At 39.5% G+C, this 24,152-nt stretch overlaps 13 protein-coding genes across 13 annotated transcripts; 3 read left to right on the top strand and 10 right to left on the bottom strand.

Moving 5' to 3' along the window:
• Positions 1 to 853: 853 nt before the first annotated feature.
• VTP21DRAFT_2727 (uncharacterized protein) lies at positions 854 to 1,257 on the bottom strand (the record flags this gene model as incomplete). The annotated part of the gene is made up of 2 exons (XM_069392951.1): positions 854 to 988; positions 1,087 to 1,257. The coding sequence occupies 2 exons, from the start codon at positions 1,255 to 1,257 to the stop codon at positions 854 to 856; spliced, it is 306 nt and encodes a 101-aa protein (XP_069249975.1).
• Positions 1,258 to 1,709: 452 nt separating this feature from the next.
• VTP21DRAFT_2728 (uncharacterized protein) lies at positions 1,710 to 2,484 on the top strand (the record flags this gene model as incomplete). Its single annotated transcript, XM_069392952.1, has 2 exons — positions 1,710 to 1,767; positions 1,844 to 2,484. The coding sequence occupies 2 exons, from the start codon at positions 1,710 to 1,712 to the stop codon at positions 2,482 to 2,484; spliced, it is 699 nt and encodes a 232-aa protein (XP_069249976.1).
• Positions 2,485 to 3,206: 722 nt separating this feature from the next.
• Positions 3,207 to 5,061, bottom strand: VTP21DRAFT_2729 (uncharacterized protein; the record flags this gene model as incomplete). The annotated part of the gene is made up of 2 exons (XM_069392953.1): positions 3,207 to 4,780; positions 4,836 to 5,061. 2 exons carry the CDS (start codon positions 5,059 to 5,061, stop codon positions 3,207 to 3,209), a joined length of 1,800 nt encoding a protein of 599 aa, XP_069249977.1.
• A 675-nt stretch (positions 5,062 to 5,736) lies between these two features.
• VTP21DRAFT_2730 (uncharacterized protein) lies at positions 5,737 to 7,190 on the top strand (the record flags this gene model as incomplete). The annotated part of the gene is made up of 8 exons (XM_069392955.1): positions 5,737 to 5,775; positions 5,845 to 6,127; positions 6,195 to 6,295; positions 6,348 to 6,448; positions 6,519 to 6,610; positions 6,677 to 6,706; positions 6,769 to 6,863; positions 6,948 to 7,190. The coding sequence occupies 8 exons, from the start codon at positions 5,737 to 5,739 to the stop codon at positions 7,188 to 7,190; spliced, it is 984 nt and encodes a 327-aa protein (XP_069249978.1).
• Positions 7,191 to 7,298: 108 nt separating this feature from the next.
• VTP21DRAFT_2731 (uncharacterized protein) lies at positions 7,299 to 10,533 on the bottom strand (the record flags this gene model as incomplete). The annotated part of the gene is made up of 13 exons (XM_069392956.1): positions 7,299 to 8,068; positions 8,142 to 8,201; positions 8,262 to 8,416; positions 8,483 to 8,548; positions 8,606 to 8,674; positions 8,734 to 9,274; positions 9,365 to 9,585; positions 9,650 to 9,743; positions 9,807 to 9,922; positions 9,984 to 10,040; positions 10,102 to 10,202; positions 10,267 to 10,348; positions 10,403 to 10,533. The coding sequence occupies 13 exons, from the start codon at positions 10,531 to 10,533 to the stop codon at positions 7,299 to 7,301; spliced, it is 2,463 nt and encodes an 820-aa protein (XP_069249979.1).
• A 386-nt stretch (positions 10,534 to 10,919) lies between these two features.
• Positions 10,920 to 12,065, bottom strand: VTP21DRAFT_2732 (uncharacterized protein; the record flags this gene model as incomplete). Its single annotated transcript, XM_069392957.1, has 3 exons — positions 10,920 to 11,477; positions 11,541 to 11,709; positions 11,779 to 12,065. 3 exons carry the CDS (start codon positions 12,063 to 12,065, stop codon positions 10,920 to 10,922), a joined length of 1,014 nt encoding a protein of 337 aa, XP_069249980.1.
• Positions 12,066 to 12,758: 693 nt separating this feature from the next.
• On the bottom strand, positions 12,759 to 14,261 carry VTP21DRAFT_2733 (uncharacterized protein; the record flags this gene model as incomplete). The annotated part of the gene is made up of 3 exons (XM_069392958.1): positions 12,759 to 12,854; positions 13,424 to 14,045; positions 14,104 to 14,261. The coding sequence occupies 3 exons, from the start codon at positions 14,259 to 14,261 to the stop codon at positions 12,759 to 12,761; spliced, it is 876 nt and encodes a 291-aa protein (XP_069249981.1).
• Positions 14,262 to 14,790: 529 nt separating this feature from the next.
• Positions 14,791 to 16,217, bottom strand: VTP21DRAFT_2734 (uncharacterized protein; the record flags this gene model as incomplete). The annotated part of the gene is made up of 4 exons (XM_069392959.1): positions 14,791 to 15,417; positions 15,479 to 15,690; positions 15,747 to 15,983; positions 16,049 to 16,217. The coding sequence occupies 4 exons, from the start codon at positions 16,215 to 16,217 to the stop codon at positions 14,791 to 14,793; spliced, it is 1,245 nt and encodes a 414-aa protein (XP_069249982.1).
• A 1,484-nt stretch (positions 16,218 to 17,701) lies between these two features.
• Positions 17,702 to 18,606, top strand: VTP21DRAFT_2735 (uncharacterized protein; the record flags this gene model as incomplete). Its single annotated transcript, XM_069392960.1, has 4 exons — positions 17,702 to 17,743; positions 17,800 to 17,890; positions 17,952 to 18,406; positions 18,463 to 18,606. The coding sequence occupies 4 exons, from the start codon at positions 17,702 to 17,704 to the stop codon at positions 18,604 to 18,606; spliced, it is 732 nt and encodes a 243-aa protein (XP_069249983.1).
• A 111-nt stretch (positions 18,607 to 18,717) lies between these two features.
• On the bottom strand, positions 18,718 to 19,492 carry VTP21DRAFT_2736 (uncharacterized protein; the record flags this gene model as incomplete). Its single annotated transcript, XM_069392961.1, has 3 exons — positions 18,718 to 19,044; positions 19,101 to 19,226; positions 19,289 to 19,492. The coding sequence occupies 3 exons, from the start codon at positions 19,490 to 19,492 to the stop codon at positions 18,718 to 18,720; spliced, it is 657 nt and encodes a 218-aa protein (XP_069249984.1).
• A 165-nt stretch (positions 19,493 to 19,657) lies between these two features.
• VTP21DRAFT_2737 (uncharacterized protein) lies at positions 19,658 to 21,156 on the bottom strand (the record flags this gene model as incomplete). Its single annotated transcript, XM_069392962.1, has 9 exons — positions 19,658 to 19,741; positions 19,804 to 19,923; positions 19,993 to 20,156; positions 20,227 to 20,310; positions 20,372 to 20,439; positions 20,496 to 20,524; positions 20,589 to 20,731; positions 20,789 to 20,832; positions 20,891 to 21,156. The coding sequence occupies 9 exons, from the start codon at positions 21,154 to 21,156 to the stop codon at positions 19,658 to 19,660; spliced, it is 1,002 nt and encodes a 333-aa protein (XP_069249985.1).
• Positions 21,157 to 21,722: 566 nt separating this feature from the next.
• On the bottom strand, positions 21,723 to 22,201 carry VTP21DRAFT_2738 (uncharacterized protein; the record flags this gene model as incomplete). The annotated part of the gene is made up of 3 exons (XM_069392963.1): positions 21,723 to 21,765; positions 21,823 to 21,975; positions 22,038 to 22,201. The coding sequence occupies 3 exons, from the start codon at positions 22,199 to 22,201 to the stop codon at positions 21,723 to 21,725; spliced, it is 360 nt and encodes a 119-aa protein (XP_069249986.1).
• Positions 22,202 to 22,942: 741 nt separating this feature from the next.
• VTP21DRAFT_2739 (uncharacterized protein) lies at positions 22,943 to 24,152 on the bottom strand (the record flags this gene model as incomplete). The annotated part of the gene is made up of 3 exons (XM_069392964.1): positions 22,943 to 23,365; positions 23,430 to 24,029; positions 24,150 to 24,152. The coding sequence occupies 3 exons, from the start codon at positions 24,150 to 24,152 to the stop codon at positions 22,943 to 22,945; spliced, it is 1,026 nt and encodes a 341-aa protein (XP_069249987.1).

The following is a 24,152-nucleotide window of genomic DNA, read 5'->3' on the forward strand; positions in this document are numbered from 1 at the left end:
CCAGGACAGCCTTTCTAGGTGATGAACGCCTTACGCTGGGAGACTGAGAAATATGGGGACGTGAAACAAAAAAGTGCAGTGGAAGCTTATGAAATACGACATAGAAGGGGGAGAAGAGGAGGAAAAAAAAAAGATGCGGGGAGGCTGATATTTATAAGAGATAAGGGATAGTGGCAAACTTGCGCGGAAAAACAATCCAACCTAAATCTGCTTGACAAGGGGACAGGGGGAAGGCGTGCCCTAAACAGCGGAGAGATCACCGGAATAGTTCTTTTTTTTAAAAAAGAACAAGGGCCGCAGTGCGTTCATGACAAAAGGGAAAGAAAAAACCGTAAAGAGATCATACTTTTTCAACCTGTGACTCATTGCCCTGAATCTTATTTTATTCAACCGAAGGAGAGAACTACCCAAGGACTTGGAATGGGTGGCCCCAGTGGAAGTTATGCGGCTTTCTTTTCCCTTCTTTTCCCTTGTCATATGGTGCCAAAAAAGTATTATCTAATAGGCGCAAGCCTCCACCCTCCTGGCCTCTCTGGCGGCTGCCAGCGGGGTTCTCAGGCCATCTCTGGTGGCAAAAAAAAGAACCTAGCGCAATAAACTCTAACTCTTGAGGAGAGGGTTAGTCTCGTGATCCATTGTCATGGCGGTGGCCCTGGTTATCTGCTTGTCGGATTCGAGAGATCATCCTAGTCTCAACAATGCTCCACAGCAGCCCCAGATCTGGAGTCTCTGGCCTATTTATAACTCCGGCCCAGGGCCGCTTTCTCTCCACCATTGCTCCTTCGCTGAGAACCGGCTGGCCGCCGCCAGCCGAGAAGTCTGCTCCTCCTCCTCCTCCCCTCTGCTTTGGCGCTCAGCCCCAATGGAGGGGTGCAGTATTGTCGGGGGCCTCCCATCGAGCAGGAAATAAATGCCGCACCGATGCCACCGCAGGCGCCCCGCCTGTCTCGATGTAGGAAATCGCGTCGTCACTTCCATGATCCGGCACCTGATCACGATTTAAATCAAGGTTCGAGTGATCTCTCCACCACTTTGGCCCGATTATTGTTTTTATTCGGTGTTGTTTGTTTTTTCCTGGTGACAAACGCCAGCGCTGAGATCGATAGTGTATGCAGCTGGAATTTCTCCTAGCCAACAGACGGAGCGAGCAGGACCGGGCCCATTCAGAGTAAGGATCATCGCTGTGGAGAATTTTCCCGCTCGCGCCTTTTCAGGGAACTGGGAGAATGGGGCCGGCATCGTCTCGCTTTCGTCCATTTTCCACCCATTCCTGCGTTTTCCCCCGTGACCGGAAGGTTTTTTTTTCCAATTTTTTTCCAGTGTTTTCTGACAGCAATCCCATACCGTTTGACATCGGCACGTCGTCTGAATCCGCGCTGAGGATTCCTGAGAGGCCGATTTCGGAGACAAAATAAAGACTGACAAAGAGGAGGAAAATAGGCGATCACCCGCCCTTTCTAGGAAATATCACATTCCTCCGAAACACCCTTTTATAAATACCCTCTCATACCTTGCGCACTGCTTTTTTTCTTTTTCCCTTCTTCCTTCAACTACTCTTCTTTTCATACCTATCCAAACTCTTCAGAGGACTATATTCAACCCACCCCTACTTGCTACCCCCACCCGTCATTACTCTTTGTATTAACCATTCCCCCCCCCCTTCTTCATTTATTGAGAACATATCCCTTTTGCATTTAAATTAACTTAAGATGAAATTCTCCATTAATCGCGTCTTTATACTCGCTGCTCTCCTGGCGGTGGGTGTTGGTAAGTGTTTGAATGCTACTGCTTTTCTTTGTCGTCATCACTCCAACCCTCTCCCTTCCCCCCCATAATCCTACAGCCGCTCAAGAGAAGAATGATATGCTGGTCAGTATCACGATTCGCCCTGCAAATGGCGAGAAGTTTTCACCAGAGCAGATGGACAAAGCCAAAGAATCGGTGCAGAAAGCACTGAGCGAAAATGGGGAGAAGAAAGTGGCGGTGCAGGGCGACACGTTCACCGTCCAGTCCTCCCTTGATAACCTTCCAAGTGCTCTCGCCAGCTGGGCCCAGGACTACGTCGTCCACAGGGCTGAAGCCAAGGCAGTGCCCGAAAAGGACCTCAAACTTCAAAAGGCAGAGACCATGGAGAAGAAGAAGAAAGAAGACGACAAACAATTGGCCTCCCAAGCTACCCCAGGCGTCTCCGACGCGACAGCGACGGCCACTGCCCCCGTCACTGCTACCGCTGCAGCAACGGATTCCGTGGGAAGCATGTCCATGAGCATGTCCGAATCCAACATGATGACATCCATGGTGAGCACATCAAGTATGATGATTCCCTCATCTATGATGCCCTCTATCTCGATGACTATGTCCGGCTCCCGCGTCATGTCGCCCACCGCAAGGCCATCGGTGGCAGGTGGGGTGCGTTCCTTTGCCCCCCACGGTATCGCTGCCATGGCACTTGGTGTCGTCGCTGGCTTCTTTGTATCAATCTAGACTCGAGACGCACTGTATTTTGACAGTGACACTTCTATGGACCTCTTTTGTTACTCCCATTTCGCACTCTCTTCTTAAACAAGTCTTTATTTTTAGATTGGAAATAAACAAAAATACAGTATGAAAAATAAAGAAATATTGGATATTTTCATTAGAATAATAAATCTATTAAGTTAGGCTTTGTATAGAGGATGAGTGATAAATAGTTGCTAATTTTCAGGTCGACCATCGCGCCTTTTATTTTTTGATTTACTCCTCTAAGCAAACAATGAAATATCGTGATGGCCAAGAAACCATATTCAAGTTTTGATTTGGGGGTATACGCTCAACTAATTTGCGAGAGATGCCCGTGCACGTGAGATTAACCAAGGTTTTACAGGGCAATTCATTACTATATCTAGTGTACACGAAATCCCATCTATTTCCCAAGTATCAACTCTATTTTCAAGGTCAACGTGATTTTATCATATACAGTGCGGATAACATCATCTTGAAATTTTATTACTCCCCCACCACATTATATAATTGAAAACCACAAACAGATATCACTACACATAACAGATAGCTCAATAGTATTTTTAGAATTTGGTGGACAGTTAGCTTGGGAGTCGGATGCAAATAAAAGAAAAAAGAATAAAATGGATCTGATAACCTGAAAAAAAAAATTAGGAAAAATTATTTTCCAAAATTATACGGGGAGCCCGTTAGTCAGTGTGCCAATTTCACAGGGCGGGATACTCATCCTCTAGATCGGCTATGTCGAAGCCCGAGTCGTTATCTTTAGCGTTTTCCGTCGGGACAATATGAATGCTATCGCCCGTGTCGCCTCCATTGTCTCCACCACTGACCACAATGGTCGTATCGCCAGATCCGTTATCCGTCATCCCAGATCTACCACCCATCGTTGCATTAATTCTCGGGGGATGTCCGCAGCGATCTTTTCCAAAGTTAACGCGACACAGTCGGTAGTCTTCTCGCACGCGTATCCCCTCAACTGCTTTGATCGCAGAGGCAATCGAAGTAAAGTTGACAAACGCGCAATTCTTCTCCCTCAAGATATTGACCAATTCCACCTCGCCAAACTCGCCAAAATCCTCCCGCAGTTTTGCTTCAGTCACCAGCGCAGGATCGATGCCACCCACGTAGACATTGCGTGTCGCCCCCTGTTGCTGTATGGCAGTAGCAATGGCAGTAGGAAGTGGCGAGGGTTTACCCCACCCAGGCCGAAGACGGCGACCATGCAATACCACCCCATTGTCATTGGCATGCTGGTAAAAGACAGCAGCACTCGACGGCTCAATGAAGGTCACAAAGGCAATGTGCTTATCTGGCAAGTATCGCATCTGTTGCAGAATTCCTCCGCGAATCACATTGCATAGGTCCTCCATGGTCGACTCTGGATGTACATTCCCTAAATATACTGTGCGCTGAGCCATAGGCTCCATTGCAGCAGTCAATGACTCTGCACTAACGCTGGACCCACGGCCAGCGTCAGAACCTTGACCACCTCCAGTTGCACCTCCCATAGTGTAAGGATCAAATCCAGCCCCAAACATGTATGGATTTGCATAGCCACTCATGGCGTTCCATGCAGGAGTCGAGGTCCCCGAACCCGAAGTTTGCCCAGCAACTTTAGGCGCAAAGGCGCAGCGATCTTTGCCATAGTTAATGCGACGGCCGGACCATTCTGGATCTGTTGGAAGCGTACTCACACACTTCACAGCATCTATGATGCGCAAGAAATGAACGAACGCAATATTTTTTTCCCGAAGGATTTTGATCATGTCGATGGCACCGAACTTGCCAAGGTCATTATGGAGCTTTTCTTCGGTCACGTTCTCATCTAGTCCACCCAGATACACATTGCGGGTCGCACCATTCTGTACTGCCACCGCAACCGTCGGGGGAACGGCTGAGGATTTACCCCATCCAACTTTAATCTCTTGTCCATGAAGTGTAAGCTTAGATTGCTGCGATTCCTGGTAGAATGCGAGGGCAGATTGAACGGTCAAGAAAGAGATAAAGACACAGTTCTTTTCGGGCAACATGCGCATCGACTCGATAGGACCACTTCGCACGTGATCCAGAATATCGCTTGCTTGCGCCTCTGCCGGAACATTCCCAAGATACACGGTACGGCATGGGATATTTCCACCACTACCAGCTTGAGAATATTGGGATGCACCATAGCCATAACCTGCTCCATAAGCAGCATACTGTGAATTCATAGATCGCATTGCCGCTTGATACTGGCTCATATTTGCGTATTGTGCCGCACCAGAATAGGGAAAAGAGCCTAAAAAAGCAAGCGAGTTAGCGAAAAAAACTTACTATTAGGAGTGAGCGTTTACCAGTATAAGAGCCAGTGTATCCAGCGTAGCCGGTGCCACCTGCAGCTGCCTGTGAATACTGGGCCATCATTCCAGGCATCTGAGAATATTGGGCGTACATATCGTTCATGCTCATACCACCAGCCCCTCCACCCGACATGGAATAATTTCCATAGCCAGATTGAGAATACCTAGGCTTTTTGTAGTTATCTTGGCCTTGGCCAACATATTCATTGCTACGCTTCATGGTGGACGATACTTGCAAAATTGCAAATCACGATCGATTAACTTGCGCTATTGAGATCAAAAAGAAATTAGCTACCCCATCAATGGTCGAAGCCATCAATCAAATCATCAAATTTGAAATATAAATAAAAATCAATGGAAAATTACCGAGAAGGAAATTAATGTTCAAAATAAAAGAACCCGTATTAAAAATGTTAAAGAAACGGTTCCGCAAAGGTCTATATAAAATGAAGAAGGCAAGAAAATAAATAAAACACAGTATAAATATGCATCGACGATCCGAGCCAAAGGATCCGGACTCCTTAATATATGGTGCAAAATGCAAAGAAACTTGAGAAGCAAGACATTATACCGTAAAAAAAATGGAGATAATAAGAAAAACCGAAAATTTCTCTAGAATTTCTAAATGAAATATAAAATGGTAAAAAAGTGCAATGAAACATTACATGTTTAAAGAAAATATTCGCTTAAGGATGCAGAAGATCATGTTACTTACATTTTCGCTGATGATATTTTGTCGCATAAAGTATCAATTTGTAACAACTGATGGCCTTCCCTGTCTTTGTAGATGATGAGAAGAGTGCTCTTGTTTTCGTATGTGGTAATTGTGGCGCAGCAATTTTCTTGCCTAGCTTTCTAAAGTGCAATATCAATAATATTCTATACTAATACGCAAATGCAGAGATCCAAACCAATTGAAATCAATTCTTCATCGGTAGGTTGATAAATTCTATTTTATTTTGAGTACTCCTAATCTTTGCTCACGTTGAAAACATACCTGCAGTTGGTAGATCTACGAGCAGAACTAGTCAAAGCTTCGGAGGAACAAAAGAGACGCAGAATAACTACAAATGGGGCCTCTTCATACAAGAAAGATGTTCCGCGATCTCGCTCCTCATCGGGAAAACCGGGTGTAAAAGAATGGGCTCGTCGCAATAGGGGTGTTGAGTCTCGCGCACAGCGTGATTATTCACTACGGGAGCCCGATGAAGAAGATTACATAGAAAAAAGTAGATTGGCACTTGAGCGCAAATCCAAAATTTATGAGAAAATGAGCCAAATGGAGGGTAGGGCTTTAAGATATGTCTATATTTATATTCGAAGGGTACCTCATTTTTTAAAATTTAATTATAGATTTGCCTGAAAATGCTGCAGAAGAACTCCTAGTAGATTTCGAGCGTAAAATGTGGGAACAGGATGATACTATCAATGATTTGGAGAACGCTAGGGATAATGTAAGATATACTCTTTATATACCATCGAATAGGTGCTAAACTTTGAACACAGGACGAGGAAGCTGATCCCTTGGTTGAGTATCAAGATGAATTTGGGCGTACTCGAAAAATCCGTAAATCCCAAGTGCCAAAAGAGCAATCGCCATCTTTAGCGTCAGTGTTGCTGCTATTTATTCTTTTCGTTTTTAGATTATCTAAAATATCCCATACCTTTGCATTTTAGGCCAATCTATGGAGATGTACAACAGTATCCAGTGTACACCGTTCAAGATAGCGACCGAAGGCCTCCATCGAAATTGGATGTTGAAGATATAGGTATTATAATATTTGAAGTTGCAAAGTCTTCGGCCTCTCTTAACTTTTCTCCTTTGACTAACATAGTTGGCCCAATTCACTACGATGATACCAAAGGTGCTTGATAATACTATAATTGAATTTAAGATTTTATATTAATGTAGCAATTTTTGAAATAGAAATCCGCACAAAGGGTGTGAGTTACTACAAATTCTCGGCTGATGAGGAGGAAAGGCAAAGACAAATGGAGGAGCTAAAAAAGCTTAGAACTGAGGTAATTTATTGAAATAATCGTCTATATTCTAGTATGATTGATCGACCATTTCTCTAAATTCTATGTTGCTCATTATAATTTTAGACGGAGCAACTCAGAGAGCGGCATCAAACTGTTAAGGATAAGCGTAGGATACAGATGGAAGCGCGTGCAGAATTAATACGTAAAAAAAGACTTAAAATAGGAATAGGAGATTGCTCTAGCGCAACCGAATGCAACAAAATACCTAATGATATGACCAGTTCTGCAAACAAAGTTAACAAAGAGTTGACGGAAGAGGACCTAGATGCACTTCTTAATTCTATTCGGGAAAAAAGCAGAAAGTAGTAGTCAAGCATACATTTTGTAACATAGTTTTTTTTGATTTTATTAATGCACTGTATATCGTAAATATAATTAAAGCGATAAAGAATCAAGATTGAATAAAAATGAAAATCAACACTCTTCTTTAGATAATTGCAATACAAATTGCAGCAATTCATCGTCTAAATCATTCACATCTTGATTCGCACGCTGAACCTGAACTTTAGAGTTGCTTGAGTTAATCGAAGAAGTCCCTCGATAGAGTGATACACTTCCTGATGGTCGAGAGCTAGATGATGTGGCGTGTAGACTTGGTGAAGATGTCAGAGAAGAGCCAAAGGTGTATTTAAATCCCGACTTGCGTCTTCCATCGTAAACGTAAACTGCCCTCTCATCATCATACTCATACCCATACTCTTCTTCTTCATCTTGTTCTTCTTCCCTGCCAATATCTCGATTGTTGAAGGATGATGAGCGAAATGAAGAAACAGGAGAATTGCTCAAAGACGATGTAATGGATGCGAATGGGCTTGCCTCTCTAAAACTGTTGAAGCTACTAGATGCGGCAGAATTCATATCTGAATCGGATGCAGCAAATATTGGAGAAGGCAATTGTGGTAGGCTCTCAACTGCATCCCGTTCATCTCTATTTCCCTCTTCCGCAAGCGACTGAATAACAGCTTCAACTAAATCCTGCTCCTCCTGCCGTTGTAAATCAGAATAAGGGTTTTGAGCTTGCTCATCTCGAGATACCATCATAGCATACTCGAGAAGTTCATCCTCATTTAATTCTGGCAAAGGGTTAGACCGTGCAATATTTTTTTGCCTCTCTTCCCTAGCCCGTCGCTCCTGCTCTAGCTCTCGCCTTGATTCACGAATTTCAACTGCTATATCTAAATTAACTGTTTTTTAAAGTAGAAAATTTCAAATGTAAATATGCAATTTTGAAGCACAACAATTGGCGATCATATTTACGTCGATGCTTCGAGGATATACCAACGTGACGAGATTTTCCGTTGGCTTGCTTGTGTCGACCTAATATATGAAATATTAAAATTAGTTGAAGGTTATGATACCATGTAATTTTTATTCTACCTTTTAAAGAACGAGCGCTGGAGAAATACCAAGCTTTTACTTGGCCTCCAATAACTATAACCCCGTGATCCAGTTCTCCATGAATGTGCCTCACTGAATGCTGACTAGTATCACTCAGTTCATTTACCGGAGCCCGCTCAGAATTTCTTTGGGATCTAATTTGTTACATATGTAAATGAAGCTAAATTACAAATGATTTAATATGAGTATCATATTTATACCTGGCATGCAGGGTTCTAATATGCTTCCCACTTAGTGGGTCCCATGCTTTGACCCAGCCATCTTCACTGTTTATACAAAGAACATCAGAAAGTTGCCCATGAAATATAAGCATCGATAATTACCTTCCGGATATTATGCAGAAAGGATCAATATGAAGACTTGTTATAGTTGCGTGGTGGCCATCAATAATTCTATATGAGAAATAGATTAGGAAAATATACTTCAACATTGAGTTGATTGGGCATCATACTTAAGTGGGCTAACTTTCTTGATTTTTCCTGCTTGATTTGAAAAATCCGAATCCCAAAAGCAAATAATACCAGTGATATCTCCACTCACAATAAGTCGAATAGTTGTAAATCCATTTAGAGTAACTCCGCTTTCTATTGTCGAAGGCCCCTGTACTGAAGAGGTCTGCCATCCCTCATACGATTTGTCCCATCTCATGCAGCTGATGTCTGCAGTATGCCCTCCAGAAAAAACTGATTTGCACTCGCCCGTTTTAATGCAATACCTGAGGAGTTCATTCGAACGTGAGTGTGTAATAATAATGGAAGCTGTTACACTGTCATATTCCAAGCTAAGAATGGGAAGAGTGGCAAGAATGCGACGAGCTGGCGCAAATGAAGGAATTGTAGCATTGGCTCCCTCCTCGTTGTCTATATCGCTAACTTCATACATTAATAGAGTAGTGATATCCAAATCCCAAATCAGGACGGTGCCGGATGCTGACGTGGCAATAACATTCATTCTTGGGTGAAATGATAGAGATAGAACCCGAGAAGAAGAGCCTACGTGCGCCAATTTACAAACCAAAGATAATAATTTATGTAATAAACTCAATTAGTAAAAGAAAGACTAAGTCAAGGTGCTATGATCACCTGTTAAATGTGCAAGGCAGCGTCCGGTAGCAGTAGACCAAACTTTGACCAGTCCATCGGCTCCTCCGCTCAGAACAAGAGATGTAGTTGTGGTTGACCATGCTAGGCACGAGACAGCCCCCTCGTGTAGTCCATTAAAATATCTCACCCTGTGAGATAAAGATTTCGCACGCAGAGTTAAAGCCACGTGTCCGGTGGTTGAACCCCAGAGAATGCGAAAGCTGTTAGAAGGGAAAATGAATAATATCGATTATTATTAACAAAAATGAGGCTTAAGCTACTAACTGGTCAATTTTTATGGCAGATACATCTCCAATTGGGCAAACAATAGGATACTTGTCAATCTTTCCTGTACTAGGGTCGCTGCGCACAACCATATCTATTCAATCATACCAGTGTTCAAGTATATGATCTGTACAATTACTCTATCTAGTATACAAACTTCGTTCTAGGGATCCAGCCAACATCCACGAATCTTTAAAATTGCAATAAATCTCGTCTATTTTACCATTACGAAGGTCGTAAAGGAGAGTTCTACCCTTGCCCTGTTGCCACTTCCTTGAAATATACAGATTCCGTTTGATAAAAGTAAATATCCTTGAAAAAGTTCAAAATCTACCTTAATAAATGACTTCTGTATAAATATTCGGATCTCCAGCTCTCTGTTGAGAGCCTCCTATTAATAAACTCCATTATAATTACACGCGGTTCTACACTGAAGAATAAATGCCACTGACCTATAAGGAGAGCACCCAAAGAATTTGAAGAAAGCATTGCGCCAACAAGAGTCATCGGTCACGACATGATGCCACAATCGACATACCTGAGCAGCCGTACTCTATATATGAGAAGAGAGTAAGAATACCAGCAAAATAGAATTGAAAAATATAAATTAAAAGTACTAGAGAGGCAGGTTCCAAATATGAAAGAATATGAGTAAGAAGCTCAATAGGTATGATATTAATATAGTTGACACCATCGTCGCTATCATATATCATTAATTATTGCTCAATTCACCAAAACAGCACGAAATGTTACCTAACAATGCAAGAAGATTTCTTTTTTAAGCCCGATCTGCGTGGAGACTGTAAACCAGGACTAGAATGTGTAAGATCCCGGCTTCTACGTGATTTCCCCTTTCGCCGACCGGCAGTTCCTGGGCTGGACATTGTGTAAGTAGAAGAAGATATAAGATGTTAGTAAGGCTGAAATTTTGAATAGTCTACATTTAATCCAATCCAATAGCATTGCGTTTTGGAAATGCATGATTGTTCACAAGTCTCTGAGCATTTGAAATGTTAAAATAAAAATCTATAGTATGTATTCACAAATAAAAGGCAAAAAAGCTAGACACAGTAATAAGAGGGAAGGAGGAAGCGTAGAATTTAAATACTTACAAGGGAAACAAGAAAAAAGAAAGATTACAATCAATTGACAAAATCAATATGTCTAGAATATTTAGGTTATAATAGGAAAATAAAATACCTTATATAATAAATATGTATAATATGACATGTTAAGTCAAATATATCTACAATACCGTAAATAGGAAAGGTTACAGTGTGGTCCCCTCCGATGAGAAATCGTCAGAGATATCTACCGGTTGCATAAGAAGATTGGTCATATCGAACCAGAAAGGGTGTAAAACCGGCATGGTATTGGATACCCAGGAAGCGGTTGCGTCACTATCCTTACATATAACAACTTCTTCTTCTTCGTCCTCATCGCCATCGTCATCCTCCAGTGAAGGAGGCGGGATCGTCTTAGAATCAGTTTCATAATTGCACATTGGCGCAATTGGAAGATAATAGTCAGAATAACAATTAAGCATCTCAACTGCAGGTGAAGTCATAGTGGGAAAACAATCCTGGTTCAGACTTGGGAGCTGGCTTTTCATGCTATTTTCTACCAATTGATCAATATCGCACGACGCTTCGACGGGAGAAGAGCCACTGAAACTTAATGTATCAGCAATACAATCCTGAAGGAGCGTCGAGGATTGTATATCGCTTGCCTTGCTCGTGTTTTTATTCGATTGATCTCTATTCTTGCGGGTATAGTGGCGTTTAGGTGCTTTTGGCAGTGCGCAGTATTTAAAATCAGGATTTTCAATCTAAATATTATTAATGGGTGTTAAAACTAATTAGTATTTAGAGATTTTCAATACGTTAATTACCTTGTGAAGAGTTCTAAGTTCAGTTGCACGTGCATTGTAATTTCTACGGACTTCATTACTAGCCTTTTTCCACATGGACGCTATCTCTTTGGACACTTCTCTTTGATTCATACCAGGGTTAGCATCCAGAATAATATGCTTCATGTCTCGCCGATAAAGCATGAATGCACTGTAAATTTCGAGAGATAAAATAAGCAATCTCATAAGAACATCTGCTGGAGAATTTCTTTATGCTTACTTTAGTGGCCTTCGCACCCTGTTTTGGTCCTTTCTGGGTGCTTTTGAGGAAGCTGTCACTAGATTTGTATTTGAAGCTGCGGTGAAATCGTTAAATAGCTGAGGAAGGAACTGTTTAATGCAAGAGTCAAGCTCAACGTCGCAGTAGTTATTGGAATTCTCTTGTGCTTCGACTGTTCCCATCGTGGATTTCCAAGGCGAGCCAAAATATGAATTCTCACAGGGAAGACTCGGCAAGCCAAGTGGCCAATTGGTGAATTGAGGGTCATTCGTGTTGAAGATTGACATTCGCAGATGAAAATGAAGCAATGGTGTAGAAGAAAAAGAGGAGCAGGGGAGGGGGGAAGAATAGATAAAGGTTGTAGAAGAAACAGTTGTGAACGAGGAGTAAATATATCAATTAGAAATAACGCTTTGAAAGAAAATGAGAAAAGCAGGGCATGTCAAAGATATATATATGTATATAGTCCGGTACATATTCGACTGCCAGCAAAATCTGTGAAACACGTGTGAGGACAAAAAAACTTTGTTCCATGGTTTAGCATAATCGGCTCAAGTGCGCATTTTCAATGACGACATAAATCAGAAACTTTATGGAGGGTACGAATAGAAGGAGAGGCTCTCTGCTCTTAGTATCTCCTGCTCCAGTATCTCTGCAAAGTGCTCATCCTTCTCTGCAATCACTTTGCCACATAACTGCTCTTGTCCAAGTATCCAAGAATCCAAGTGTCCAAGTGTCCAAGTGTCTAATATTTAATATGGATCGTAAGCTCTATAAAGTATATCGCGAAGATGGCCACTGGATTGGGAATATACCTTGATTATAGACATCATATCATTAATTATTCTTTATTTCCATGGAAAAGAGAAAAAAGAAGAACAGAAAAAAATAAGGTTCCCACATGGTCGAACTCTCAATGTTGTCACGGTGCTGTTGTGGCTCGAGAAGTGCGCAAAATGCTTGGTGCATTCGGAAGAACTCTACCCCACAAATCCAAGCCTCAATTGCAACCCACACAAAAGTTGTAAATAAAAAAGCACTGACTCATAGGCAATTCCCGGAATGCCCTTCAAGCCCTAGCTGAGAGAATGCATATAAGAGCTTTATTAGTATTAAAAAGGACAAACCCAGTATGATAATGAATAGTGATGAAAGCAAGATGAATGCTGAGTTGACAGAACAAATGTAAAGATATAATGAAGACGTGAAAATTCTTGAAAACAAATCAATCATTGAAGAATCTATCGAATCACAAAGAAAATATAAAAGATGATAATAAAACTCTCGTATTTATCTTCCAATCAGCCCATCACCCCCCCCCCCTCTCCAACACCTATTAACATACCCATATCTTATCTCGTCTCATCTCTAAGCTCTTACACTTTTCCTATACTCTTCCATTAATTCAATGCATCTGAACCCTCGCTCAATTGCACACCCCTCTACTCTCAACCTCCTCCACTTCTCTCATCAAACCCCTCTTTACATTATCATTTTTATATTCTCACCGTTGCTCCCGTGATCCTTTTGTGGAGCCCGTGTTTTGCTTTTTTCTTCTGACCGAACAATAGAATAATGGAAATTACAAGAGCAGAGGATAAGTCATTAAATAGCGATTCAGAAAAAAATGATATGGAATACTTACCAAAGATTCACCCTCATCATCCTCAGCATCGTTTTGGCTCACTTTCCCGTGCTTCTTTTCTTTTTTACTACTTCTATCTTCCTCATCCTCGTCCTCGTCTAGCTTCCTCATAGGAGTTCCAAGTGAAACGGGTGAATATCCGCTGGAAAGATCCTTCTCTTTCATTTCATGCACCAATTGGTCTAAAATACTATCCAGAAATTTTCGTTTCACTATGGGAAGGATGTGGCCAAACTGAGCATTATTTCCGTTCAGATGCGAACGAGCATTCAATTTCGCCACCTTTGCTTGAGATATTAGGCTTCTCTTAGCTCCATGTACATGGGCCTTGTCGCTCAGCTTCGCAGTTTTCGTAGCCTTAGCTTTCAAATTCGTATTATTTTCTGTAATCACTTGTGGAACTGCCTTGGGAGCGGGTAGAGGTGCCGCAGCTTCTCGCTTTTTCAATTCTAGAAGATCAGAAAGTAAGCCCTTTGATGTAGTTGACGCAGTGGGGGCTGCTGAAGATTGAGCTGGCGAGACAGATTCCTCAGAACTTTTTCTCAATGGCGCATTCCCTTCTGGAAGTGGTGCCCCAGTCGCTTGAGGGGTAGCTGTAGGTGTAGTAGCATTGCCGCCGGCGCTATTTTTAAAAGTTAGTTTTAACCGGCAAAACTAAATATTTTAATTATTTTACTCACAATCCAGCTAGCAATGGGCCAAGTATGGGCAATCCAGCTAAACTTTTGAGGTCTACCTTCCTCTCCAAGGGTCCATTGAGTTGTCCCTCAATTGGAGCTCCTTGAATTACAGGCACAATGCACAGGAGTAAAGAAGCAACAAGAGAAAGTGCCTTCATTAGGACGATTAAACACCAAAATTATGGGTATAGTAGAAGGGATATGGGGTTTTAGCAATATCACTAAAGAGAATTCAAGGATACAAAATGCACACTCTCATCCAAGAATCAAATACGGGAGGAAATTATAGCAGGTATATATACAAAAACGCAAAATGGACTACCATTTACAGAATGGAAATTTTGAAAATGAAAGTTGAACCTAGGAACGCATCAACGTTCCGTAGCTGCACCGACATAGCATCCAACGATCATTCCATTGGAACGTAGCTCTGACAAATTTAAATAAAAAAACAAATCAGGATAATACCCTTTTCGTGGAACGATTTCGTCGATTTTATTTCTCTGTCGATCAAAAAATGGACGAACATATTTAATGTAAGATAGGCTTCTAAAAATGGCTTTATTATAAATTTTGAAATAAATGTCAAAATTTTGGATTTGATATACTAATTAATAAAAATTTTGTAAGTGACCGAAGTAAATGCTAATGACTAATTTAAGCAAATTGCAAATGAGAGAATATCGATCATATCATTAAACGACGTTTTCCGATCACGCTTCTCAAGATGATTTCGCAGTTTCCTTTAAATGACGTACGCATCCCACTGCTAAGAGCATTCAGGAGCGAAGACTCACGGTCATCATTACTTAGCTCCCAGGCGAACACTCCAGCTCCACGACAGGCAGCGTACGCCGCCTTGAGGCGCAAGGAATCAGGGTCATCGTAACTGATGAAAACTCCGTTTGCATCATTGTATAGATATGGAGTTGCACTACCTTGATCGAAATATCTTATCCAACCAGTGCCAGCTCGTGTGACTCCCCCTCCAATTTTCTTGTTAATTACTCCCTGCTCGAGTAAATTTCTCCAGCTCCAGTTCCCCGTATATTTCTTTTCTCCAGTGCAACTATCAGGAGTATCGAGAACATCAAGCTTATCACCCTTGATGATTGCATTTTTTGCGAGTGGGATATACGGAGTAGTACCGTCAGCACGTTTAGCAAGTTTCATGCTATGTCCATAGAAAGCTGTGCCCATGACTATCTTCTCAATAGGGACTTTAGTGCTCCACTCATCTAATGATGTCTTGAACGAATCGATGGGTGCGTTTGGTCCGGAAGACGCTTCCCAATTACCATGAACATCATAGCTCTGCCAGAAAATGAAATATTATATGAAAATTTGTCAAATAAGCGTAAAGCCCTCTAATTACCATAACGTTAAATTTATCAACATCTTGCCCAAGCTGCTTGAGTGAATTTCCATAAAGGCGCGGTGAGATCTGAACTGCCATTGTAATTAGTTTGTCTTTTCCTAAGGCGGCCCGAAGCTGTCGTACAAGCATTGCATAGTTCTCATTATCACGGGGACTTATATGATTCGCCGGGCAGCCTTCGTTACTTCCGGGAAACTCCCAGTCCAGATCTTAGTAGTTTAAATATCAGTAAATAGAATGATTAAATAATATCAGCCCTATTTACCGATGCCCGCTAACTTGTATCGCGTTACCCATTCCTTGACAGTGTTAATAAATTTTTGCCTGTTTGCTTCTTGTCCTACTGCGAGACTCATGGCATTCCCTCCGCCCCAGCCACCAATAGATACTAGAATAGGCACGCCATGTGCATTTCCGGCAGCAGCAAGCTTCGCAAGTACCTTTGAATCTTCCGGTGAAAGAACTGGAACTGGATTTTTAACGTCATTAACAGTTGCAAACGCTATAGTAAATAAACCTTATAAGACTCAAGGATTCATTTCATTTTTTTTTCCTGTTGTCACTTACCAAAGTTGACTCGTGATAACTTGTCCCATGGAACTGCATTAACATCATATATATTTGTTTCCCAGGAAGTGAAATAACCAACAATATCAGCTTTTTCTGATACAACCAACTGAAATTGAGTACAAAGAATAAGAGCGGCTAGAGCGATATAGCTTATGGCACTCTTCATAATTGATGAAAAAAAACAGATGAGTAATGTAAATAACAATGTATATAAATATTATACGAATGATTAATTATAGTGGACGTGAGAGAAAGGCAGCAGTGTACTCCTTTTATTACCCTATAAACTCTTTCAGCGGCGATTTTTACACTGATTCGGACCGTTTACAAGGACTATAGGCGGGAAAAATTAAAAAAATCGCCTTATATGTCGCACATTTAATCGGTTGTATAGCGGATCGTCGTTTGCAATGATCGCCATTTCTTTTGAAATTATCTTTTTAATGTGATTATCCTAATATCCTTTGTCAAAAATAGTTAATCAACAAATTGGTTTTAATTTATAAATGTCTATTCCTTCTTTTCATGGTGAGCTTCAAAAAGTAGAATTTTATGCAGATTTCTTCATATTATAGATTATTTGGGAATTTAGAAAAGGAGATATTCAAAATATATAGAGAGTATGTGGGTGAGTTGGCGAGAGTGTGCGGTGCTCTTATCCTAAAAAGTTTAGTTATAGTAAAATGGAAACCTTTTATTCCTACTAAACAACCTAGATGCTTCACCGATATATACTAGTATCTTAATAATAATACGAAGAATACATGTTCTGCAACCCTCCCCTTAAACTTTTTACTTTCTGCGTTCAACTCAACTCCCACATTTAACTTGTGCTATTCATTATGAAAATATCACCGCTCTACTGAGGCCACTAATTCCCGATGCTCTACTGTTTCACCTCTTGCTTATAACTTATTTATCAGTTTTTCATTTGTTTACATTAGACAATCCTATAGCCCCGATATGTGATAGATTTATTGCTTCTGGTCTATTTTACAAATTGATATATATGATTTACAGTAAGAACTGTGTTAAGAATATTTATTCCAGCTGTATGATGGATAAAGGTTGGAAATACTAATTGTGAATCGTGTGTATTCGAAAATCAATCTAGCTTTACTGAAAAAATTAAGTTGTCATTCTAATCTATAATTTTGTTTTAGTACTCAAACTGAGATGAAGTCGATCTTAATTTGTTTTGATTGCTTGGAGATGACCAGGAGCTCACCAGCCATTTTCTCAGAGTCTCTTGAGAAAGTGCTCCTGGTATATTGAAGTATTCGACTCCCAAGAATTCTTGAAGTTAAGGTATTCAAGGACAATTTTTTATTGTCCATTGCATTTTATTCGTTGGTTTATATAGCGACTTACCGGTATGTCTCCCTCAAAGTTGGTGTGCTTATCTATTAAGGATGCGTTGATGATAATAGTAATTTTTATTTTATCATTCCGTTAATTTTTTTTTCTAACACAGTTGATTCAAAAATTTAGGCTACATCATGAAATGTTTTTGCTTGATATTGTATAATCGGCCAACCTGTAAAAATAGACTGCGGACTTAGTTCGACAAAAGTTGACCTTTTTATTAGTTAAAAATATACCAAACTACCAAACTAAGTCAACCTGTTCTGAAGATATATCTTCAGCAATATGTATGATCAGATTGTATTATTCGGCGATTCCATTACGCAAGTATGTTAATCGTCTTCCTTCACACCCTTTAATCTGCTCTTATCGTATATTCTCAGTATAGCTTTATGCTATCGGATCGAGGATGGGGAGCACAGCTCTCAGATGTATATTCTCGTAAACTTGACATATTAAATCGTGGTTATTCAGGCAAAATTTAAAAGACTTTTTAGACATTTATTTCTCTCCTAAATAATTCTCTGCTTTGCAGGTTACAATACGGATTGGGCCATACCTGCCCTCGAGCAAATGTTTCCTTCTGTCAAAAAGAAAGAAAATTGTGTCCGCCTAGTAACTATATTTTTTGGGGCCAACGACGCTGCTGTTCCACCTTCACATCAACATGTACCTCTCGAGCGCTATAAAGCCAATCTACGCCATATGGTTAATATTGTACTGCCGTATGCAAAAGTTATATTAGTGACACCTCCTCCCGTCGAAGAGATTTTATGGAAGAGGCGCTGTATTTCGAACAATAAGAAAGAGTGCGACAGATTTTACTCAATTACGCAGAAATATGCCCAGGAGTGTATTTTGGTTGCACGTGAACTTGGCGTACCTGCCGTGGATATATTCGACATTCTTAGCAAGCGTGCTAATAATCATGTTGATGGGCTTGGAGCATTTCTATGGGATGGTCTGCATTTGAGCAGCCTTGGAAACGATGTGTGTTATTGATGTTCTTGCATTTATATTTCTCGCTAATTTAATATTTTATTTAGGTTGTATACGAAGCTGTTTACAAATGTATTCGGCTACATTGTCCTGAACTATCACCAGAGAATCTCCCTCTTCAATTGCCACTTTGGACAGATATTGATGTAGAGCATCCAGAACTTTTGGTTAAATATAAAACAAGAAATTAGCTGGCGAAATGACTATAGTTGAATTAATTTTATTCCGATAATAACCATTATTGCGTAAGGAAGCTTAAGGAATAAATAAATTAATAAATAAATTCGTAAGTATGTTATATATTACCAAAATTTTAAAAGCTGGAGCCATGAAACACCAGTCTGACCACGTCGCCATTCTTCTATGCAATGATCGGGGTTGCGTGTGATTGCCATTCTTCCCCAGAAGGATGTTACAACATAATCTCGAGCAGGGTCGTAAATCACCAAAGTAGGTAACAACGATACAGAGAAGAGTTCCGTGAGTTCTGTTCGTACCGGCTCATCATATGGCACATTGTACCAAGGTTTATCGCGAACATAAGAACGATATTCGTTAGCACTATGATCGAGAGAGACGTGAACCACTGAGAACTCCGATCGATTCTTTTCCAAGAAATCACAGAGTACCTAAAAACAAAATTAGGTAAATGTATATAGATAATTAATTTTTTTTAAAAAAATACCGGAGAAAATTGCTGACACGGCGGACACCAACTGGCGCCAAAATAGAATCCGATCATCTTATTCTCAGTTACCAATTCGTACACAGGTACCTTATTGCCGTTCCCATCCTCAATTTTTAAACGAAACTGATGATAATCATAGTAAATAAAAATTTCTATAAATATAGAATTCTATAGCAGATTTTTACCAAGATGGTGTTGCGGCCCGCATGCGGATTCAACTTCACGCGCTCGATGCGTGGGCCAGTAGCATCATCATAGGAAGGAGGTAAATCATCGGTTGTATTTGGTTCATCTCCCTGATGGTCCTCAGGGTGATCTTTTGAAGGGTCATCTTGCTTAGGAATATGGCACACGCCGTTTTTACAATCAGCTTCTTGTGCTTGAGACATCGTTTAGGAAATTCGATAAATAAAAAAAAATAATGCGGGGATGAAAATAGAAAAAGAAGTGTGAGAATTCGAAGTCGGTTGAAAAATAACACAGACTGCGCCTCGTATATTTTCGATGTGCACAAATAAGAATCTTTATTTTGCGAGGCGATAAGAAGCTAATTTCTACCAGTAAACTATCTGTTGGTTAAACTGATTAAGATAATCAATCTCTGAGATACAGTCAGAATTTTCACGTTTAATTATTGCCTAGTAGTAGGTTCATATAAATAATAAATTAATATTCAGGAGATAAAATTACAATATCTTACCTGGGGAAGCTGCTCAGACAGCCTTGCAATACGGTTCTTGTGGGTAGGATGCGTGGAAATAAATTGGACTTGCAGACTTTTATCTGCTTTTTCCATTCTCTCCCACATTTTTATAGCCTCCTATGATAAAAATCATATAATAAGGAAAAAAATCCACGATTAACTCTATTATATACATTGATAATATGCCTTTGGATCGTAACAAGCTTGGGCCATCAACGTAAGTCCGATAGAATCTGCCTCGACCTCACAGTTTCTAGAAAAGGGCAATAATAAACCGAACTCAAGAAAGAGGCGATTAAACAAGAAAGAAGGGTCAAAAAAGAAAGAGAGAAGTAGTTGGAAAATAAATACTAAGAGAAAAGTAAAGCCGTATATTAGCTTAGTATGGATGTCAGAAAGTATAATTCTTAAAAGACCTACTGATTTTGAGACGTGAAATTTTCTCTGCATTATGTCGGGCTATCTGATGTGCACATTCATGTCCAAGCACGGCAGCCAGAGCATCTAGACATTGAAAATATAAATAGATAGTAGTATATTCATTAAACATAAAAAGATACTCTACCTTCATTTTGAGTGATCTCAAAAAGGCCAGTGAAAACAAAAATCTTACCACCAGGTAAAACAAATGCACTAATTTAGACAACAATAAGTTAATCTACGGGTATGTGTATATCGAATAAACTAACTTTTTTTCTTTCGATTCTATAACATAGACCTATAAAATATACTTGAGATTCATCCATTTAATTAAATGTAGGACATATCCGTTGGCTGTATACCTCCCAATTGAGATCATGTAAACCGCTAACGTTTATAATTCTCTGGGCAACGCGCCTCACCAATTTTGTGTATGGATGATTCTGGGGCAAAATATATCGACCATATTGAGCCATTATCTGCTGGTATGCCTGTATTGCCATTGCTATTTTATTTAAATAAATATCAAAATTAATCAGCCGATATTATAATAGCTTCAAACCTTCTTCTTGTCGTGGAGTGATATCAATAAATCGACGACGCCCACTAAACAATTATAAATTAAATATTAGCGTTATATAATAAACTAAACAAAATCATTCACCTGAAAGGAACTGTTTCGAGATGATTTAAATAATATATGTATCCAACAAATCCTCCTGCACCGGACACAAGCCAGAAGCGCTTATTTTGGTAGATGGGTGTTTTATTGTGTTGGAATCTTTGGTACCCATCATTGTGAAATATACGCCTTTGTAAAGTCGAAGATAAAGGAAATCTGCGAAAGACATGAGACGAAAAAAGAGTAGGACCTAAAGCTGAAAGATTATGTCCAAGTTTATACAATGCACGCGATCCTAGGTATCTCATGGCGAAAAATACTTGAATTTTCAAATTTATCGAATTTTATTCGAATTAGCCAAAAAATAAAATCGCCACATCTCAGAATAGATCTCTTCTTCCTATTCTTTCAGTACTTAACCCATCTATATTAAAATAAAACTGTGTGTTCACAAATTTAATAAAGATACATTTCTATCTTGTCCATCTCAAACCAACTCTCAAGTAATGGTTTTCCAATGGCTACGTATTGGAATTGATTATGGGCCAATAAAATAATTAGGAAAATTAATTATTTTGAAAGAAATTGAAAAATTTTTGGAATATTTTGAAATTTTTAGATTCAATTGTTGAATTTTTATAATTTTTTGTAAATTAATTTATTATGTATTATTATAATTATTATGACAAATTAGGATGGAAATTCTTCATTGATGTGACTATGCCTTTAGATCTATTTCTTTTATTACAGACGTGATGATGTTTGAGATTTATCAAGGTTAGGTCGAATTATATAGTTGTATTAGTAGAATGAAATTTTGTATTAATATAATAATATCATACAATTGGGAAGTTCGCATATCAAAGCAGCCATGTCATTTTTTAACAATATTAGCAGGATACTTAGCTTTTAAATTCCTAGAGCATTAACAAATCATTAGCAGTCATCAAATATGAATGAAAAATTTTACTCACCTTATTCTTTTAAAGACTTGATCCAAATCTCCTTTTAATTCACGGATAATCTTAACCCGAATTTCAAATTTTTTCACTAATTCACTATATCGCGCAGTGCTAAATTCATTGAAGGCTGTGAGTTTCGTGGTATTCCTCTGAAGATTAGAACGACTTTACACAGACTAGTGGTTAATGTAAAATTTAACCATTTGGCCATTCTAAAAAATTCTTACAGTTCCATCTGCTTTTCTAAAATATGATCTAAATCTTTATCATTTACAACGCTTATGATGCGATTAGTAAACTCCTTAGTAGCATCAGTATCTACGGAAGAAGCTAGAGAAGATGACTCCGATTCTGCATGAACTTGTTCGCTAGATGTGAATGCTCGCCTCATTTTACTTTTAGGTGTATAGAGAATACTATTGAAGTTTTGACTGATATTAATTCTTGAGCTTCATTGAAATATTTGCAAATTTGACACAAGCAAACTTGAAAATCAAAATAAACTCCTGTATAATCCCCACGATACCTATGTGAATAAGATCTACGTCATTTCATGAAATAAATATAAATTAAAATCCTATGTGAGTAATCCAAAAATCGCCACAATATGTAATAAGGATAAACCACAATAGTTGACATGGATTCTAATATAAAATAGAAAAGAATTGAAAGAAATTTATTTGGACATGCTTTACAATAGATTTAATATCGTGTTTAAAATTATTTTATCTTCGCGGAAATTCGATATTCAAGTGAACACACGATCAATCAATAGCTGCCGAAAATTAGCATTATTGGTATAAAATTTTACTTTGAGTTGTCGCTTTTTTTTTTATTATGCATTATGAATAAATCATTAAATTACGTTAGTCTAATGATTCAGACATGATGTCAATAGAAAATAAAAATGTGCAGTGTTGATTCCCAGAAATATTATCGGACATAATAACCAATATATTATATTACTGTTTATTCTTAGCAAAGCTAAAAACAACATGAAAGCGAAGCAAAAAGCAAAAGGAAATTATATATAGTAATAAGAAAAAGGCGAAAATTTACAGGATATATTCAGACTAGGTTGAGAAGCAGGCGCAGTCATCTACATTTGTTCTTTGCAAGGTCAAGGCAAACTTTAGCCTTCCACAGTATTGCTCTCAGGTTCCGATTCTTCTTTTTGGAGTGCCGCTCTTTGTTCGTCCTCATGTTGTTGAGTAGCTTCCCCTACGCTCGTGGAACTTGGTTCAGCTTCAGGTTGGGAAGTCATTAAGTGCTCGTCCTCATTTCCAATATCAGTGCTGTGGTCTCTACCACGTTTGCGTTGGTACCATTGGTGCTTTCGCTCTTTCGTCTTGAGCTCTGTAAGGACTGCATGTATCCTATCTCGTTCCAATTGAAGATTCATGAGATGAGAGCGCGCCAACTCGAGTTCCTTTGAATTATTTGGCTCCTTTTCCTCCTTCTCAAAACATTCACTTGTAGTACCTAGACATCGTTGAACCTGAGCATCGGCAATTTTAAGTTCGATTTTCTTCTGCTCAAGCTGTCTTTCTAAAAGCTAAAAATGTATAACGTGCGTTAAATAAATACAATTATATTTGTTCTAATAATAGAATATTAACCGCAATTCTACGTGCACGATCGATACTCCTTTGTTGAGCATATCCAGAGCGTACCGCATTAACTCGAGCCAAGCTCAATTTTCGACGCGGTGTCGAATTTTCTGTTATGTTCCCTTCACTAATCGAAGCGGATTTCACTAGCTGTGGGGGTACACCATTCCTGCCTGGTGTCTTCACCGTAGATACGGTTTGAGAACTACCTACATCAGATATCGAATTAAGCGATGAATGTGGAATGGGCTCATTTTCTGAAGTGGAAGATTCGATAGCCGAAACAGATTTTCGAAATGCAGGAACAAGCGTAGGGAGTGAATGGGAATTTAGTCTGCGCTTCTGAGGTACACATGATTTAAGAGTATCTGTAAGTGCATCAGGTCCTAACCGCGTACGAATTTCGCGGATATATCGGCGAAGTGCAATTGCATGAAAAGGTTTGATTCCTGCTGCGTCAAGTAGTTCTCTCAAATCTTCCTCGTCCCACGAGATGATCTGCCACACATCATTGTCCCTCACCCCTGCGTCTATTAAACTCGGAAGGCATTGCTCAAGTTGAGCTCGTTGTAATAATTCGGTAAGTGTACTGGGGATTTCTAGAGTAGACTAGAATGTTTTTCAAATAAAAAAAACATTAATTTTAAATCTTTGTAATTATACCAAGACTTCTAAAATTTCAGGACGAAGAATGTCTTGTTGATTTATTTTTCAAATCTAAGTTCTTACCAT

The sequence above is a fragment of the Calcarisporiella thermophila genome (assembly GCF_041956535.1).
Source record: "Calcarisporiella thermophila strain CBS 279.70 unplaced genomic scaffold VTP21scaffold_15, whole genome shotgun sequence".
Classification (NCBI taxonomy): domain Eukaryota; kingdom Fungi; phylum Calcarisporiellomycota; class Calcarisporiellomycetes; order Calcarisporiellales; family Calcarisporiellaceae; genus Calcarisporiella; species Calcarisporiella thermophila.